Source organism: Ursus arctos, unplaced genomic scaffold, assembly GCF_023065955.2.
Source record: "Ursus arctos isolate Adak ecotype North America unplaced genomic scaffold, UrsArc2.0 scaffold_2, whole genome shotgun sequence".
Taxonomy (NCBI): Eukaryota; Metazoa; Chordata; class Mammalia; order Carnivora; family Ursidae; genus Ursus; species Ursus arctos.
Genome location: NW_026622874.1, coordinates 65,869,096 through 65,886,494, shown reverse-complemented (window position 1 = coordinate 65,886,494; position 17,399 = coordinate 65,869,096). Strand labels below are relative to the sequence as shown.

Here is a 17,399-nt window from a genome sequence, read left to right as displayed (position 1 = left end):
TGAGGGGGTCTCTGGGCAGAGGAGGTCAGTTTCCGGGGGCTCTGAGGGGGTCTCTGGGCAGAGGAGGTCAGTTCCCGGGGGCTCTGAGGGGGTCTCTGGGCAGAGGAGGTCAGTTCCCGGGGGCTCTGAGGGGGTCTCTGGGCAGAGGAGGTCAGTTCCCGGGGGCTCTGAGGGGGTCTCTGGGCAGAGGAGGTCAGTTCCCGGGGGCTCTGAGGGGGTCTCTGGGCAGAGGAGGTCAGTTCCCGGGGGCTCTGAGGGGGTCTCTGGGCAGAGGAGGTCAGTTTCCGGGGGCTCTGAGGGGGGGGTCTCTGGGCAGAGGAGGTCAGTTTCCAGGGGCTCTGAGGGGGGTCTGTGGGCAGAGGAGGTCAGTTTCCGAGGGCTCTGAGGGGGTCTCTGGGCAGAGGAGGTCAGTTTCCGGGGGCTCTGAGGGGGTCTCTGGGCAGAGGAGGTCAGTTTCCGGGGGCTCTGAGGGGGTCTCTGGGCAGAGGAGGTCAGTTTCCGGGGGCTCTGAGGGGGTCTCTGGGCAGAGGAGGTGCAGGAAGAGCAGGTGCACCATTCTCCCCCCTTTTGTCCCCGGCCCCCTAGAACTGTGTCAGCACCCTTGTTCTAGACCTTTCTTACGGGCCTTTCCTGAGCTGACTGGCCTCGCTTGGGGGCGTGTGCTCTGGCCAGAGACACTGGGGGGCTCAGGAGGGTTTCGTGAAGGAGGAGGCACTTGGTACAGAAGGAAGTCAGGCAGAGGGAACAGTGTGAGGTGAATCAGACCTGCAGGGGACCCACCCCGTCTGTCTCTGTCCCTCTGACCTCCATCCTCAGTTCTCTGCTGCCCCGGGGGCCCTCCCCGTCCATGTCTTTGTCCACCCGAGGCGCGTCTGGGCCCAGCTTGTCCATCTCCACAGCTCTAGCCTGGTGTCTCCGTGGCGCCCAGACGTGCGCCTTCCAGATGCGGCCGCCTCTCCTGCTCACCCCTCTCCGACAGCGTGTGGAAGGTGCTCCCTGGGCCACCTCACCCCTCCCCCAGCCTTCTCTGCACCTTGTCTGTACTCACCCCATCTGGCCTTCCTGCGTCTGCCTCTCCCGCCCGCCATCAGCATCACTGTAGGAAGCTCGGTCTTTAAGTCCTTTCTGCCAACACTATCGGCAATTCCCACCAGGGCTGGAGTTGCCCGTGTGCACTTGTGCGGCCTAGAGGTGGGGTGGGGACCCAGAGTGGGTCCTAGCCCTGGGAGCTCCTGCTTCCATTTCCAGCCCCACTTTTTATCACAATCTCTGTGTCCTCATGTATCTGGTTCTTGGGAGCCAGGGTCTGAATTTCTTCCTCCTTCCCCAGCAGAGAGAAGCAAGTGCTAGATAAGCGTCCATTGAAATAGCAACCTCCGTTCCTCTGGAGGGAACTTAATGGATATCACTCCATTCAAAATACAGTCTGTGTAAGAGGGGACAGTAAGTCAATGCCGTCGTTGGCGTGAAGCCAACCTGGAGGGCGTGTGACAAAGGCACCCTTCTCTGGCCGGAATCCCTGGCGGCAGGTGACTCCTCGGGGTGTGAAGGCCTGTGTCTCTCTGGAGATCTGCCCCTGGGTGTGGCAGTGTGTGTGGGCTCTGATGCAGGGGTCCGGCCGCAAGGCAGCCCGTGACTTCGTGGTGGGCCAGGAAACCAGGGCAGGAAAGCTGTGAGGCCCCAGCGGTCAGACCTCCTGTCCAGACCTTGACCCCGAGGTCATGGAGGAGATGGGTCCTGAGAAGGGACCAGAGTGCTCGTGGGCTGAAGGCAGTATCCACAGACCTGAGGGGGTGGGGGAGTGCTGGGTGGTGGTATCAGTCACGTTCCCTAGTAGGACTGTCCAAAGGGGAGACCCTGGCTTCCCTCCTCCTGCTCTGACAGCCATCCTGCGGGATGGTCTAGTGTTGTCTGAGCTATGATGAGGTCTCCCTGGTGTCATCCCAGTGCCTGTTCCAGGACCAGGGAGTATATGGATGGGGGTTTCTAGACCACCTGGCCTAGCGTCTGTTGCCAAGGATGTGGGTACCCCCAAGGAAAGACAGACCGGGGTGCCCTGGGCGAGGTGGGGAGCTCCCAGGCTTCTGTGGCACCTGGTTGGACATGTGCCAAGAACACAGGTGCCAGGTGCCAGGTGTTGGGCAAGTTGCTGCTGTCCCTGGTCTTGGCTTCCACACCTTGGGGAAGGTGGTGGCCCGCCCTGCCCAGCTCACTGGGTAGACACAGAAGCGTTCTCTGTGGGGAGAGTGCTCAGAGGAGAAGCGGCTCCCCAGAGTGGGTCCAGGCCCCAGAGCAGCCCAGAGGAGTCTGCTGCTCCCCCAGAGTGGGTCCTGGCCCTGGGAGCTCTCAGGGGTCGCTGCCCTGGGGCCTGCCAGCTTAGAGCCGCCCCGCCCCATGCTCTCGTTCCATCTGCTGTGGATGGTCTGTGGCAGGGCTGGCCCGACTCTGCACATACAGAGGGGTCCCTCCACCCAGAGCCTGGGTCAGCTCTCAGCTGGGAGGTGGCAGCTGTGCCTCAGCCCCCCCAGATCTTGGTGCTCACTGTGACTCTGTCGTCGTACACCCTGACCGGGGGCTGTTGTCAGTCTGCTCCCTCGTCTCTACGCCATCGCTGCCCAGGAGGGCACAGGTGCTGCTGGGGGACAGTCGCTACAGCCTCCTGTGCTGTGGCTGCTGGTGGGGCCAGGTGACAAGGGCGCAGTCTTCCCGAGCGTGGGCGTTCACAGGGGTCTGTCCTGGGGGGACACGGAGAGGCTGCTGGGGTGTTGGGGTGCTGTCTGCTGCCTGAGTGTGTGCGGGCTCCTCGAGGGCTGACGTGCTGTGGTCTGCGAGCATGTCTGCTGCTCTTTGCCTCCTTATCACCCATCAGGCTCACATAACCAGGCCGGCCCTGCTTCCTGCGGAGGGACTATCGGCGCACCATCTGGAGCTACAAATGGGGTGATAGGGCGTCAACGGCCTCCCCACAGCCAGGCACTTCCTAACACCCAGCCGCTCTGTCTCCAGCTAACGTCCGGTCCCCCGGGCTCCTGTGGCTCAGCTGGCACTCCAGCACCGAGAGCCTGGCTCTCCTGAGGTGCTGTCCTTCGCAGGGCAGGTCGCTCAAACAGAGGTGCAGCCGACAGGGCTCAGGGAGCGCCCCGTGTTGCACACACACCCCCCCCCCCACCATCCTCCTCCGTAGTCCCAGGTCAGAACACTGGTACGGGTCTTTGTGGAAGGACCCAGCGGGGACGGAGGGTGTGTTGATGCTGGCTGCGCGAGCCGCCGCAAAGCATTTCTCCTCCTTGGGACTCCGCTTGCTTGTCTGTAAATAGGGACAGTCTCTCTACCTCCGTTACAGGGCTGCTGTGGGAACTCAGACGTAGGACGCGGGCCGCACCGTCGGCACATGGTCACCGTGACCCTGCCTCCCTTGCGTGGCGGGACCCGGGCCCAGCGACCCGGGGCTGTGCTGGCGGCGGACGCCCATCCCAGAGAGGAGGCTTCTAGGCGGACACAGGCACAGAGCTGGCTCCAGGTCCAGACCCCATCCGGAGATCTGGGTTTGAGGGCACCGTGCTATCCGCTGTGGCCTTACAGCTCTTTCTGAGCTTCAGCTTCTTAGTACAGCTCAGGCAGTGGTGCCCAATGCCTGATGTGGGACTTGGGGAGGGACAGGCGGTGAGCCGCTCAGAGCTCTCAACGAGGGGCATGCCCCATGGGGAGCAGCCCTCACGGGGAGGATCCCACGGGGGTGCTCTCAGCCCAGTCCCTTGCAGGGTGGGCCTTGGAGCGCGAGGCCCTGATGCGAGAGCTGAGCACCTGGCTGCTGGTCTGCACCTGCATCGTCAGTCGGGTCGGCTTGGGAGTCTCCGTCCAGGAGGAAGGAGGAGGTGAGGGCCGGGCACCAGTGTCTGTGTGAGGTGGGTTGGCGGAGAGCTTGCGGCGCAGGGCTGGCGTCTGTCTCACTGCACGGGGAAGGGCTTGGCTGGAATGGTGCTGGGGCCTGTCCTCCGGGGACCAGCCTGGAAGTCATTCCCACCCATGCCCCACGGGTCAGAGCCCATCACCTCCCCGCCCTGCCCTTGATGCCTTCTCCTGGGATCCTTGTTGGGGGACTGCCCTGTCGCGGTGTCAGCGGCAGGTCCTACCCCTGCCCTGAAGCCGCCGCGGTGCGCTCCACACCATCGCTGTTCCCAGGGCCCGGGGCTGGATCTTTCACCTGCCTCAGTAACAACATCGTGAGGATTGACTGCCGCTGGTCTGCCCCAGAGCTGGGCCGTGGTCCCAGTCCCTGGCTCCTCTTTACCAGGTGAGGCTGGAGGGCCAGGCTGCACGAGGCCATGAGGGTGGGGTCCCCATGGGAGCAGCAGGAAGGGCTGGGCAGGTGCAGTGGCCCCTTTGCGCCGACACACACCCTTTCCAGCAACGACGTGCCGGGCAGCAAGCACAGATGTGTCTTCCGGGCCAGTGAGTGCACTGTGGTGCTGCCACCCGAGGAGGTGCTCGTGCCTTCCGACAACTTCACCGTCACTTTCCACCGTTACGTCTCTGGGAAGGAGCAGGTCAGCCTGGTGGACCCACACTACCTGCCCCGGAGACATGGTGAGGCCTGGTCTGGGTGCCTTGACAGGGAACATCCTGGCTTCGTGGGGGTTGGGGGGCAAGGTCCCCTTGCCCTTAACCTCCATGGCCCCGTGAAAGATCTCTGTCCCGACCCAGAGAGAGCTGGGGCTAGGAGCAGGCTGGGCCCCTGGGAGGGGAGGGCCCACTGCTTCCTGGAGAGGCACGGCTTTGGAGGAAGGTGAAGATTCAGGGCTTCGAGTTGGGGCGAGGGTACAACTTGAGTCACTTGAAATGCACGTTAGTCATCGCATGAAGGACTCTGGTAAGACACTGGGAAGCACTTCCAGCAGCAGCTTGTGAAGGAAGAGGCAGGCGACATTTGAAACACCCTGTCTGGCTGCAGGGGCTGGAGGAACTCATTGTCATCTTGTCCCACCTGGGGCCTCCCTGGGAGACGGCACCAGGGAGGAGACCGAGACCTCCTGGGAGGGCCTTGGCCATGCCCTCCTGCCCCACAGCATCTTTCAGACCCCCCAGTCCTGGGCATGCTGACCACAGACCATATGTAGCCTCACTCTCTTTCAGTGAAGTTGGACCCTCCCTCTGGCTTACAGAGCAATGTCAGCTCTGACTACTGTGTCCTGACCTGGAGCGTCAGTCCTGCCTTGGAGCCCCTGACCTCCGTCCTCAGCTACGAGCTGGCCTTCAAGAAGCAGGAAGAGGCCTGGGAGGTAATGCTGGGCTGACTCCTCCAGGGGCCTCTATCTCCTGGGAGCAGCAGCTCAGGGCCACCCGTCCTCCCACAGGGGAAGATGTCAGCTTGGACTAACTGAGGAGGGGCGTGCTCAGAGCCAGGGGCGTGACTGTGCCCACGTGTGTTTGTATGCGAGTGTGCCGGTGGTGCATGAGTACATGTGCTTGTATATGTGAGTGTGCACAGGGTATGCCCATGTAGAGGAGTGTGTGAGTGCAGCGAGCATGTGTGTGTGTGCACCTGCGTCAGTGTGCAGGGGGTAGAGGAGTGTAAGTGTGTGCTCTCGGGCCTGTGGCGTGCACGGGTACCTGTGCCCACGTGCGTGGGTATGGGTGTGTGTGTGTGTGTACGATCTGGAGGGCTGACGGACCCTGTCCCACCCTCGGCCCTACAGCAGGCCCGGCACAGGGATCACATCGTCGGGGTGACCCGGCTCACCCTCGAAGCTGTCGAACTGGACCCCGGTTCCCACTATGAGGCCCGGCTGCGGGTCCAGATGGCCGCCCCGGAGGATGACATGATGGAGGAGCTGCGCTATGAGGGCCAGTGGAGCGAATGGAGCCAGTCAGCCTGCTTCCCCGCTCCCCAGAGCCCTGCCCGAGGTGGGGGTCTCCTCCCAGAGGGCCTCTCCTCCCTCGTGTGTCACACCGTCCCCCCCCCCTCTTGGAACCCCCTCCCTGAGGGGGTCGTGCCCCAGTTGGCCACCCTCCCCTGGAGATCTGAGATTTTTGAGGAGGAAACAAACGCCTGCCAAGCGTTGGGCTTCTTGGAACCTGTAGTTATTGTCCGTCACTGGGAGTGAGTGTGGCTGGGGGCGGCTCACCAGGCCTCTGCTTCCATCTCTGGAGCTTGGACATGGTCTCGGCTCCCTGGGGAGGGCTGGGCTGACCCTTGTGACCTGCTAGGAAGGTGACTGACCCGGATGACCTTGCGGATGGAGGAGGTGAGGCCTAGGAGTAGGTGACTCATTTAGCGGGTGTGACACAACCCCTGTGGCCAAAGAGAAAATTTCCACTGTGGCCCAGGGCACTCCTGCGGGGCTTCGCCATGTGGATTTGGAAGAACGTCCTGGTGCCAGGGAGGCTCACAACCCTGGGCCCTTCCTGCCCACAGGCTCCCTGTTCTCACATTGGGGGCAGCCCGACAGCAGCATCCTTGTGGCTGTGCCTGTCTTTCTGCTGCTGACCAGCCTGACCTACCTCATGTTCAAGCTTTCGCCCAGGTCGGTAGCCAAGGGGTGCGTGTGCCTGTCTGTGAATGTGGTCGTGTGTGCGTGTGGGGGTGTGTGGTAGGTGGGGTATCCTGGGCCAAACCCACCGTCCCTCCCTGCCATCTGGTCCTGGATGGGGTGGGGGGTTTGAAGCCTCTGCCCTGGACCTGTGGAGAGTTCCCCAGTTGTCAGGTGTGTTGGGAGCAGTAGGGCCCCAAGGAGGCTTAGAGGAATCCAGATTCTCCAGGACCGAGCCGCCCAGGATCCTCATCTCTTGCCTCTGGAGGTGCTCTGTGCTTTGCTGATTTTTAAACACCTTCTGTGAAAATGTAGTTTGGGGTCTCTGCTGTGCTCAGGACCCCGGTGAGTGCCACAGAGAACAAAACAGACTCAGGGCCCACTTGGAGTAAATCGTCACCCATGTCAGGTTGTAGGAGGGGGCCCAGAGGAGACTGACCAGGTGTGCACTGGCAGCAGAAAGGATGAGAGGAAGTTGGACCGAGGGAGCGGGGTGGGGTGTGGGTGGGGATTTTGGAGGGGTGGGGAGGTGAGGGAGGAGATGCTGGGCACACTTGACACGGAGCATGTGAATCAGGGTGCGACAAGGTCTGGTTTGTGTTTGGAGGATAGATTTTGGTGGGACGAGGGGATGGGGAGGACCCGCCGGGAGGCCAGTGGTGGTGTCCAGAGGGTGGCGATTTGGTTGGAGGGAACTGCCAGGCCTTAGGAAGAGAAGCCGAGGGGGCAGATGAGACAGGACCTGGGGACCTGGAGGGGCCGCTTCCTCCCCCTGGGAAGCTGGTGAGGCTGATTGGGACCCGTTGTGTTGGAGCCCTGGGCCACATCCTCGTGGGCGGGCCCGTGGGTCTGTTGCTCAGGGAGGAGTCAGGTGGGGCGGGGAGCTGCCTCCCTTCCGCCAGTGGCGCAGTTGTGGTTCCTGGAGGCGCCAGCTCCCTCTGTGGGACGAGGATACAGCGGTCACCCTGTAGCCTTAAACCCACCATCGCAGTTCACCCCGTAAAGGACGCCTGTCTTGGTGGAAGTGAGTTCTATGGGATCATTAGCCCGGGAGGCCGCAGGGCCAGGTGCTGGGTTTGGAGAACCTGCGAGAACAGGTTTGGATCCAACAAGAGGCGAGAAGGCAGGCAGCACAGATGAGGCAGGCGGCCTCTGGCTGGAAGGGAGTGAAGCTCCCACAGGGACCTCATGCCTCCTGGAGCTGGGCCTCGGAGGACCCTCCTTGGGTGTGCAGAGGCCCCAGCTGTCCTCTCCTGGCCTCAGGGTGAAGAGAAGCTTCTCCCAGAACGTGCCCTCTCCAGTGGCGTTCTTCCAGTCCCTCTACAGTGTGCACAACGGGGACTTCCAGGTGCGCGCACAGCCCGCGGCAGGGGTTGGGGGCAGGGCTGGGGTCACCCACCTGTCTGGCCTGCCCAGGATGTGGGCTTTGGGTGAGAGTTGGGGGCTAGTTTGGGGGCCTTTGTCAGTGCTTTGAGCTTTTTTGGTGTACGTAGTGGGTTTAATTTTACACGCTGTGTCTCAAATGCGTCAAAACAAGTAGCTTTATTCGGTCTTGCGGGTTTCTTTTTCTTTTGGGGTAGCAGCCCCTGTGAGGTCAACGGTCATGTTATAGTGCAAACTACGGCGGTGTCCGTAGCTGCCGTGTGTCTCGTCCTGGCGGCTTCTCTGAGGGTGTCTTTGGGGAGGGTCTGGTGCTTGTGCTGTCCTCAGGGCCCTCTGTGGTCTGTGGGCTACTGCTCTAGTGGCCACTGTGGAGTGCCCGGCCCCTCCTCGTTCCCATGGTGGCATGCTGGCACCTATGGCCTCTGAGCCCAGTCCACATTTCCCCCTTTGTGGTGCCCTGGTGAGCCCCACCCGGAGGGTCTTCGCATCAGAGCCCCCCCTTCCCACTGGCCTGATGGCTCCTGCCCCCTGGGTGGGGAGAAGCTCCAGCGGGCGGTCTCGGGTTCCCCACTGCCGGCGGAGGATGGGACGGGATGCTTTCTGGGTTCCTTCCCGGATCCTCCCATTGCTGGGCTTCCCTCCGCCTCCCCCGGGTGTCTCTCAAAAGGGAGCCCGGAAAAAAAATTGAAAAAGGGAGCCCAGGTTTCAAGATTGTTGTCCAAAAGTATAACTCAAAGCTTAAAGCTGATCATTTTGTCCTTGGTGGAGGCCACCTCCTTCTCCCAGGCAGTCACTGTCAGAACCCCTAGGTGATCGTCCTGGAGTGTGTCATCGGGGCCACAGGCACCCAGTGCTCCTCTGTAGACCCAGGTCACCGGCCGGGTTATTTAGAGCCCCGGGTGCTGGTCTGTTAGCCATGGGTCATCTCTCTAGGGATCAGGGCAGATACAGAGGGTGAGGTACGTGTGGTCCACTGGGTGGTGGTTCCTGGTCCCACCTAGGAAATCCTTTCCTTTGGGAGGTGGGGACCTCCTGTGGCTCCATGGAGAGGTCCGGGTCTGCCGCCCTCAGCCCAGAGGTGTCGTTCCCAGCAGCGTCTCCCAGGGTGCGTGTGTGCGTGCGAGCGTGAGTGTGTGTGCGTGAGTGTGTGTGCGTGCGTGCGAGCGTGTGTGTGTGTGTGTGTGTGTGTGTGTGTGTGTGTTTGCTCAGTCTCTGTAGCTGATGGGAGTGTGTGGAGCAGCAACCAGGGATGTTCTCTGTCCTCGGCACCTGTCAGCACCTGTACCCTGTTTCAGGCTGCTGTGAGCACCGGGCAGGGAGGTGGGGGATTGCTGAGGGTCCTGAAGGGACTCGGGGTCCTGGGCTGAGGGTGGGCTGGCCCATGGGGGGAAAGATAGAAGGTTGCAAGCACAGTCGTTGCTTGGACTCTGGTGAGGACGTCAGGAGAGCTTCCTGGAGGAGGAAGGGAGGCTGCTTCCAGGGAGAGTCCTGAACAAGCTGCCTGAGCCCTTCCCAACCCCTCCCGCCATGCTCTCTGTTCTAGACCTGGATAGGGGCCCACAGAACTGGTCTGCTGCCGAGCCAGGACTGCGCCGGTTCCCCACGAGGAGCCTCGGAGTCTAGTGTCCGGGAGGCCATTGAGTGGCTGACCTATGACCCAGTGGATCCCTGTCAGTCCGTGGTCCTGGAGGAAGAGCGGGAGGGCCCTGGCACCGGCCTCCCAGAAGCTGTGCTGCTAGGGGGGCATGTGGTCCAGGGAGGGCAGCCACCTGCCTACCTGCCACAGGAGGACTGGGTCCCCGCGAGCCCCAACAGGCCAGCTCCCCCACGCTCAGATTGCAGCAGTGGTGACTACTGGGCCCTGGGCTGCCCCGGGGGGTGGTACCCCTCCACCTTCCCAGGAAACACACGGAGCTCTGGGCCCAGCCCAGCTTTGGCCTGTGACCTTTCTTGGGACCAGCAGAGCCTGGATGCCTGGCAAGGAAGTGGGCCTGTGGGAGTCGGTCACAGTGAGAGGCAGGTCCCTGCTGCACAGATCCCGTGAGGACCTCAGGGCCTTCTCTTCGCTCCTACCCTTTGCAGTCACCGGGTTGGATCTAGAACCCTGACTTGGCCAGCTGCAGGTTCTCTGAGAATGGAGACCCTGCACAGACACCCCGACTGGATGGAGGCAGGAAGGCAGGTGACCCCTCCTGCTTCCCCTCCCCTCCCCTCAGCAATCCACTGCCCAGCCCCCACTCCCTGGCCCACCACTTCCTTCCCTGCTCTCTGGCTCCATCAGGCCCCTCAGAGAAAGGGGGTGTTAGCCCCACAGCCTGTTCTGCCCTCACCCCCTTAAAGGGCCATCTTGCTCCCAGCAGACACAGATGAGGTGGTGCTGTGACCTCTTTCCCTGCCTTCCTGGGGTTACCTCTCCTACTGAGGTGACAAGAACTGGCTGCTGGCTGGGAGAGGGGCCCAGAGCAGGTGCAGGGGGCTGGGGTCTGTCTATTCTTGGGCTTTGGGAGGTGGGAGGTGTGGATGTTTGAAAGGGAGGACCAGATGGAGGCCGGTCCCTCTCTGGGTGCCCAGACGGAGAGGGCGCCTCTCCGTGGGGCTCTGGGGACCCCTGTGGTCTGCACAGAAAAAAGCACTTGTGTCCCCAGGCTCCCAAAGGCAAAGGCCCCCTCTGCCTCAGACAGGCATCCCCCACCCCTCTGTGTGCCTGTGGAGCCCCCGGGGTTTTGTGGGGAGCCTCAGCGGAGCCAGATCGTGGTCAGCAGTGGTGAGGCAGGACCCAGAAAGTATTTTTAGCATGTAGAGCGTGGGAGGGGTGTGGACGGAAGTGAGGTGCAGGCATCTTCAGTGCTAACCGAGGGTTAAAAAAAGTAGCGTTGACTCCACTTCCTGGAGCCCACCCCCGGGGAGCCCTGGGCTGGGGTATTATAGCAGCATCCTGTGGCTCCTGGGGCTTCACGGGGAACCTAGGCCACCTGCGTGTGACCAGTGACCCCCACAGCTGGGACGCCTCTTTTGTGTGGCCAGAGACACCGTCCCTGTGAGTCACACAATTTCTCTTCGTGGCACCCAGAGACCTGGCTTTGGGCTGGAGCTTGAGCGTGCAGCCCCTCGGAGGCTGTGTGATGGCAGCTGAGCCACGCCTGCCCCTTCAGCCCGTGGGACCAACAGTACCTTGTTGTGCTGCTGTGAGTTCACCCGAGCGAGTCGCCTGCCCAGCTCCGTGCCCAGGAAATGCCAGCCTCCCCGTTTTGAGATGAGACAACCCTTGGAAACCGTGTGCCGAGGTCCGCTATACAGCAGAGCCAGCTTTGAAGACCTTGGGATGAGGACGTTGCAGAGCACTGGGCAGTGAAGGAGTGGAGAGCAGGTGACCGGGAACTGAAATCCTGATGTGGCTGGTGTCTCGAGGAGCTGGGTGCCTGGCGAGGCTGCAGCTCAAGTGTCCACCATGTGGCTAGCAGGGCTGTGGAGGGCCCGGAAGGCCAGATTGAGGGCAGTGAGGGAAGGGGACTCTCCCTGGTGAGGGAGGGTGTGCAATGGCTTCTCTTCCTCTGTTTTGTCTCTGTTTGTTTTTTGTTTGTTTTTTAAGATTTTTTAATTTTAAGTCATCTCTACACCCAACATTGGCCTTGAACCCACGACCCCAAGATCAAGGGTCCCATGCTCCAACTGAACCAGCCCCCTTTCTTTGTTTTTCAGTGTGGTGAAATTCACATAATGTAACCATAACTCTTTTAAAGTGTGTAATTCGGTGACATTTAGTACATGCATAATATGGTCCAACTGTCCCTACTCCCAGAGGAAATCCCCTTCCCGTTAAGTGGTCATTCCCCACTGGGCCCTCTGTGTGCGCTGTCCTGTGCAGCCCCTGGCCTACTCCCTTTCTCTGTGGACTCACCTCTTCTGAGCATGTTGTATGCATGGAGTCATTCCCTCCACATAGCGCTTGGGAGTTTCACCCACTTTGCCGTATCAGCACCCAGCCCTGATGTGGCTGAGTGTGATTCCACTGTGTGCATGGACCCCTTCCGGGCGGCATTCGGGTGGTTTCCCCTTTTTCTCTGTTGCGAGCGGCGCTGCCGTGAACATTCACGTGAAAGTTTTTGTTTCAATACCTGCTTTCTTTGTTTTTGTGTATGTTCCTAGGAGTGGAATCGCTAGATCATATGGTAACTGAATGTTTACAGTTTTTGAGCAACCGCCAAACCGTTCTCCACAGTGACGTCACGTTTCCATCAGTAATGTACTCACGCTCCAGTTTCTCCACACCCTCACCAAGTATCGTTAGTGTCCTTTAAAAAAATTTTTTTTTGTTTTGTTTTTTAAGTTTCTTGAAGTAGTCTCTACACTCGGCGTGGGGCTTGAACTCATGACCCTGAGATCAAGAGTCCCATGCCCGGGGCTCCTGGGTGGCGCACTTAGTTAAGTGTCCGACTCTTGGTTTGGCTCAGGTCATGATCCTGGGGCCGTGCGATCCAGTCCCGTGTCAGACTCTGCCCTTGTCACGGTCTGCTTGGGATTCTCTCTTCCTCTCCCTCTGCCCCTCCCACTTGTTCTCTTTCTCTCTAAACTTAGTAAATACACTCTTAAAAAAAGAAAAAAAAACAGAGTCACATGCTCTTCTGAGTGAGCCAGCCAGGGGCCCCTTACATCTCCATTCTGACCGGTATAAAGTGGCACCTCAGTGTGATTTCGACTTGCATTTCCCGCGTGGTCGGTGATGGTGAGCATCGTTTCATGTGCTATTTTTGCCTATTTCTTAATCGAGTTGCTTGTCCTTGTGTTGTTGAGTCGGAGTTCTTTTTAGATTCTGGATACTAAACTCACAGCAGGTGTTCCATTCCCAAATAGTTTCTTAAATTCTGCATGGTGTTTGGTGTCATACACCATAGATCGTTGCCTAATCCAACCCCAACAAACACATGAAAAGATGCTTAACCTCCTTAGACATCAGGGGAATGAAAATGAAAAGCACAGTGAGATGCCCCTTCACACCCACGAAAATGGCTGTTATCTAAAAAATGGAAGCTAGTTTTAGTAAGGATGTGAAGAAATTGGAACTCTTGTGCACTGAGATGGGAAATGATAGCAGTGACGGTTACACAGCAATGTGGCTATTCACTTAAAAATGGTGAAAATGGTAATTTTATGTTATGTATATCTTACCATAATTTTAAAAATAAAAACTAATGAATGGAAAATTGAGTGTTATGTATATATTATCACACCGTCAAAAAAATCTCCCTAAGAACTGGTCCTGAAAGAGTGACATATGTGATGGAGGAAGACCCTTGTCCCTGAGAGTGAGAAGGACTTTTCTCATGGACACGGCTACTCGAGACCAGACTTATGCACACACACCTAGCAGACCTCCCCCAGCAGAGGGGAACACGTCCCCCGTGCCCACCAGCATCTCTCCTTTTAGCACCCTACTTTCCTGGTCAAGTCACCCCACAAACCACTCTCAATCACTGCTGTTTGCCATCTCTAGAATTCCTCCTTCCCCAGTGTCACGCACATGGAATTGTCCAGTATGTAGTTTATTCAGATCGTCTTCCGTCATTCGTAACATGCATGGAAGAATCATCCATGTCTTGGCGTGGCTCGACAGATCATTCCTTTCTGCCGATGAGTAGTGTTCCATCGCTCGCACGCGTGCATCCCCCTTGGTTGTTCTCTCACCTGTGGAAGGGTATCCCGATTTGCTGGGCAGTCTTTGGCCACGTTGAAGGGCGATGCCGTACATAACTGTAGGCTGGTCTTTGCCCGGATGCACGTTTTCAGAGCAGTTGTCTCAATTCCTGGGAATGTTGTTATTGGCTTCCACGGTGAGACCACGTGTAGTCTTGGAAGGAATTGCTAAAGCGTCTAAAGGAATGGCCAGAGCATTCTACCTGCCGCCGGCAACGGCTGTGAGCTCCTGCGGCTCTGGCGAGGGTTCTCCTGAAGACCGTGGCCGCCTGTATAGCTGTGCGGTGCTCACTCGTGGTTTCACTTTGCTTTTCCCTCGTGACCTGTGATGTGGAGCATTATTCTGTATGCCTGTTTGTCACCTGTAGACCTTGTGTGGTGAGGTGTGTATGCAGGTCTGTCCTCATATTTAATGGGGTTGTTGGTCCTCTTTTTCACTTTTGGAGTTTGTATATTTTGCGTACAAGTCCTTTATCAGGTGTATTTTCCAAACATTTTCTCCCCGTCTGTGGCTTTTCTTTCTGCTCTCTTTAGTGGATTTTTCACAGAGTAGATACTTTACCTTGTACGAAAGCAAACACCAGCAACTTTTTTTTCGCGGACTGGCTTTGGTATTTTAAAACTCATCACCGAACCCAAGGTCAGGTATGTTTTATTTTTTATCTTATTTTCTTTTTGTGCCCAGCAAGGGGCTTGAACTCGCAAGCCTGAGATCGAGACCTGAGCTGAGATCAAGAGTCGTGCACGTAACAGACTGAGCCGCCCAAGCGCACCTCCCAAGGTCATGTACAGCCGTAACGTGCACAGCTCTGCATTCAAGAATTTATGTGTGTGGACCATTTTGAGTAAATTTTTGTGTAAGTTGTAAAGTCTGTCTTCACATCCCTTTTTTCCCCATGTGTTTTCTCATTGTTCTATCACCTTCTGTGGAACAGGCTTTCCTTTCATTATGGAGGTGCCTTGTCCCTTTGATGAATGAAGTGACTCTATTGGCATGGCTCCATTTCTGTGCCATCTGTGCTGTTCCTTTCATCTCTCTCTTCAGCATGACCACATTCTCTTCATTACCTCACCTTTATGCTGTCTTTGTGTTTTTCAAAGATTTTATTTTTTTATTTTTGTGTGTGAGAGAGAGCGAGCTCAAAAGAGCATGAGTGAGGGTGGGGGGAAGAGGGAGAAGCAGACTCGCCTTGAGCAGGGAGCCCGATGTGGGACTCGATCCCAGGACCCCGGGAGCATGACCTTAGCCGAGGGCAGCCGCTGACCCGGCAGAGACACCCAGATGCCCTACGCTAAGTCTTTGGATCCACAGACGAGGTCTTGAGTCTTACGTCTGCTAGTCTTGGTTGAGAAATAGTTGGTCAATATTTTTGATGGGAATTTGGGATTCCATTGAATCTGTAGATCAAGTTAGAAAGAATTGCCATCTTAACAATATTGAGTGCATTGCTCCTGGACAAGGAGTGTCTTAATGAAAAGAAAACCAGGAAGTCCCTCCATGTTTACAAATTAAATGTAACTTTGCTACATATCCTAAAGGTCAGAGAGGGACTCGCAATGGAAATTCTCAACCTTTTCTACGTCAGGGCTCACACACGATGGCCCTTTGTGAAGAGCACTCACTATCCTAACGTAGACAGGAGTTAAGGTTCCTATCAGAGCTCTGCGTGTCCCCGCCACACCTGGCAGCCTTGGCCTGTGTCCCCCCCACTTCTTTCCAGCTGTCCTTTCTGGTGGCCCTGAGTTAAGGGGGTCAACATAGCCATATGGAGATGGGAAGCTCCCCACTCCTAGTGATGATGGTGCTATTGTCCCCACCGGTCTAACAACATGATTTCTGAGAGAAATACGACACAATCGCAGCTTCCTGACCTTCCTTAAGGTTTGAAAATCATCTTGTGAGTCATCTTTTAGAAAAACGGTTTCAACATGTGTTCTTTTTTCTGGAAAATAAATAGCCCCAATGGTCATTATGGCTTCCTGAGCACCTGCTCTTGGGAGACACCATCCTGGCTCTGTGTAGCATTCTCCCTCTTAAACTTCTAAACCAGGGTGTAGATAGAATGAGTCCCATTTTCTAGATGGTTAGACAAGGGCTCAGAGACGATATGAATGACAGAGGATTTTAGTGTCAGAAACCTAAGTGGGATCTCCAAACTGACTCCAGATCCCTTGTTCTTCTATACAGGGTACCATTTTCCTTTTACCTCTGGTCTTCTCGATCTGGAAACCTAGGAAGTATTAGGATTTTCTTGTTGTGTGGCCAACTGGAATGAATTCGGCTGCCCTTTTCACCTCTGCCCGTCATGATCATGAAGATAATTATCTCAGTGGAGGACCTTTGAGTAAGAGACTTAAAGATCCCTAGGAATAGAGATACTGTAATATTTTTCTGATATTAAAGTGACTGAAAGAACTATCCTTTTTTAATTGATGGAGGCTCTGGTCTGTTCCGAGTGTGCTGTAGGGTCAGAAATAGTATTTAAAAACACTCAGCCTCTTCTACAGAGTGAGACAATGCCTCTAAAGATTGCTAAAATATTCCCTTACCTCTGATTATTTACTTCCCAACCATCCTAGTGTTTCTATGTTAGGATTATGATTTCCATGGGGCAAAATTTGCAGAGAAAGAACTTAGTGTATCCAGGGGGACTTTCGTGTTGTGACAGTGAGCTTTCTGTTGTATTCTGTAGTCCAAGGGAATGGTGCCGGACATCTCTAAGGTGTCTAGCAGTTCTAAAATTCTGACTGTAAATGATCTCTATGCTTCAGAGATTTGGGCAGGACAAGGGGAGGAGTCCAGAGACCGTGAATGCCTCTGTTACCTGTGTTGACCATGGAGCAGGTAACCTTCTGTAGGGGTCCTTTGGATTTCTTTGTACTATGTGAAAGGTGCTTTCATCTCAAGTTCCTCCATTTGGTAGTGATGATAAGGATAAGAGTAATTTTTATCTCCTACCATCTGTGGGCCCTGATCTTGGCCTCCCAGGGAAGCTATCCTTTAACATTTTACCCAGCTCAAAATGACCGGGCAAACCCTCAAAGCATGGGCCCTATTTCTGCCCCCAGCACATACTGTCCATCTGCTTCGAAAAGAAAAAGAGAACCAAAAAATGCCATTGCCAACATCAAGGTAAGAACACAAAAGAACCTCTCTGGCTCCCGTAAGATTAAAGCCATACTGACTTGTACATACTGAAAACATAAGAAAAAGTCTGTCGCTTTCTGGAATCTTCTTCCTCCTCGTGATATGTAACTCTGGACGTAACACAAAACAGAACAAATACACAATCCTGCCCCAAATGTTCCTTCCTTGGAGCACTCCCTTCTTTGTGAAGATCATGTGTCCCAGGCAGCTGTCCTGACTTGGGTTTGAATAAAACTCTCTTCCTTTCTCTCTAAAATGTTTTAAAAGTTCATTCATTTAGTGTCAACAATAACAATGTTTTCTATTTAAGTGAAAAATAAATGTTCCTGGTTCACAGCTGTGACAGCACAGAAGGCCAGCTGTCCTTCATCCTGGCCCCTTCCCTGCAGAACCAAGCATGTGTATATAGATTCTAGCACAAATGGGCTCATCCTAGAAGGATGCTTTGAAGGTCTGAGAAGCACTATCCACTCCATGGGTGAGACCAGAAGGCGAAGCTATTCCCGCTTGGAGCATTCCTTTTTGGGCTTAAAATTGCCTTGGAAATGCATGAAAGCATTGCGTTTCCTAAAGCCCAAGGCTGGAACAGTCTGAGAGCAGATGACCTTGCCAGGAACCAGGCACACCCCAGCAGGGAGGGTTGGTGC

General features: G+C 56.4%; 1 protein-coding gene across 3 annotated transcripts; it reads left to right on the top strand.

The window, feature by feature from the left end:
- Positions 1 to 468: 468 nt before the first annotated feature.
- On the top strand, positions 469 to 13,114 carry IL9R (interleukin 9 receptor). 3 transcript variants are annotated; one of them, XR_006408249.3, is made up of 9 exons: positions 475 to 3,875; positions 4,183 to 4,294; positions 4,409 to 4,587; positions 5,134 to 5,279; positions 5,697 to 5,904; positions 6,416 to 6,524; positions 7,794 to 7,878; positions 9,457 to 11,280; positions 12,060 to 13,114. XR_006408249.3 is itself a non-coding variant. In XM_044379161.3 (8 exons), the coding sequence occupies exons 1-8, from the start codon at positions 3,701 to 3,703 to the stop codon at positions 9,955 to 9,957; spliced, it is 1,515 nt and encodes a 504-aa protein (XP_044235096.1). In that variant the 5' UTR covers positions 469 to 3,700; the 3' UTR covers positions 9,958 to 13,114. The 3 variants fall into 3 exon arrangements, 2 of the variants coding, with proteins under 2 accessions (XP_044235096.1, XP_048081245.1); XM_044379161.3 differs by having other exon boundaries at positions 469 to 3,875; positions 9,457 to 13,114; XM_048225288.2 differs by having other exon boundaries at positions 5,700 to 5,904; positions 9,457 to 13,114.
- The last annotated feature ends 4,285 nt before the right edge of the window (positions 13,115 to 17,399 follow it).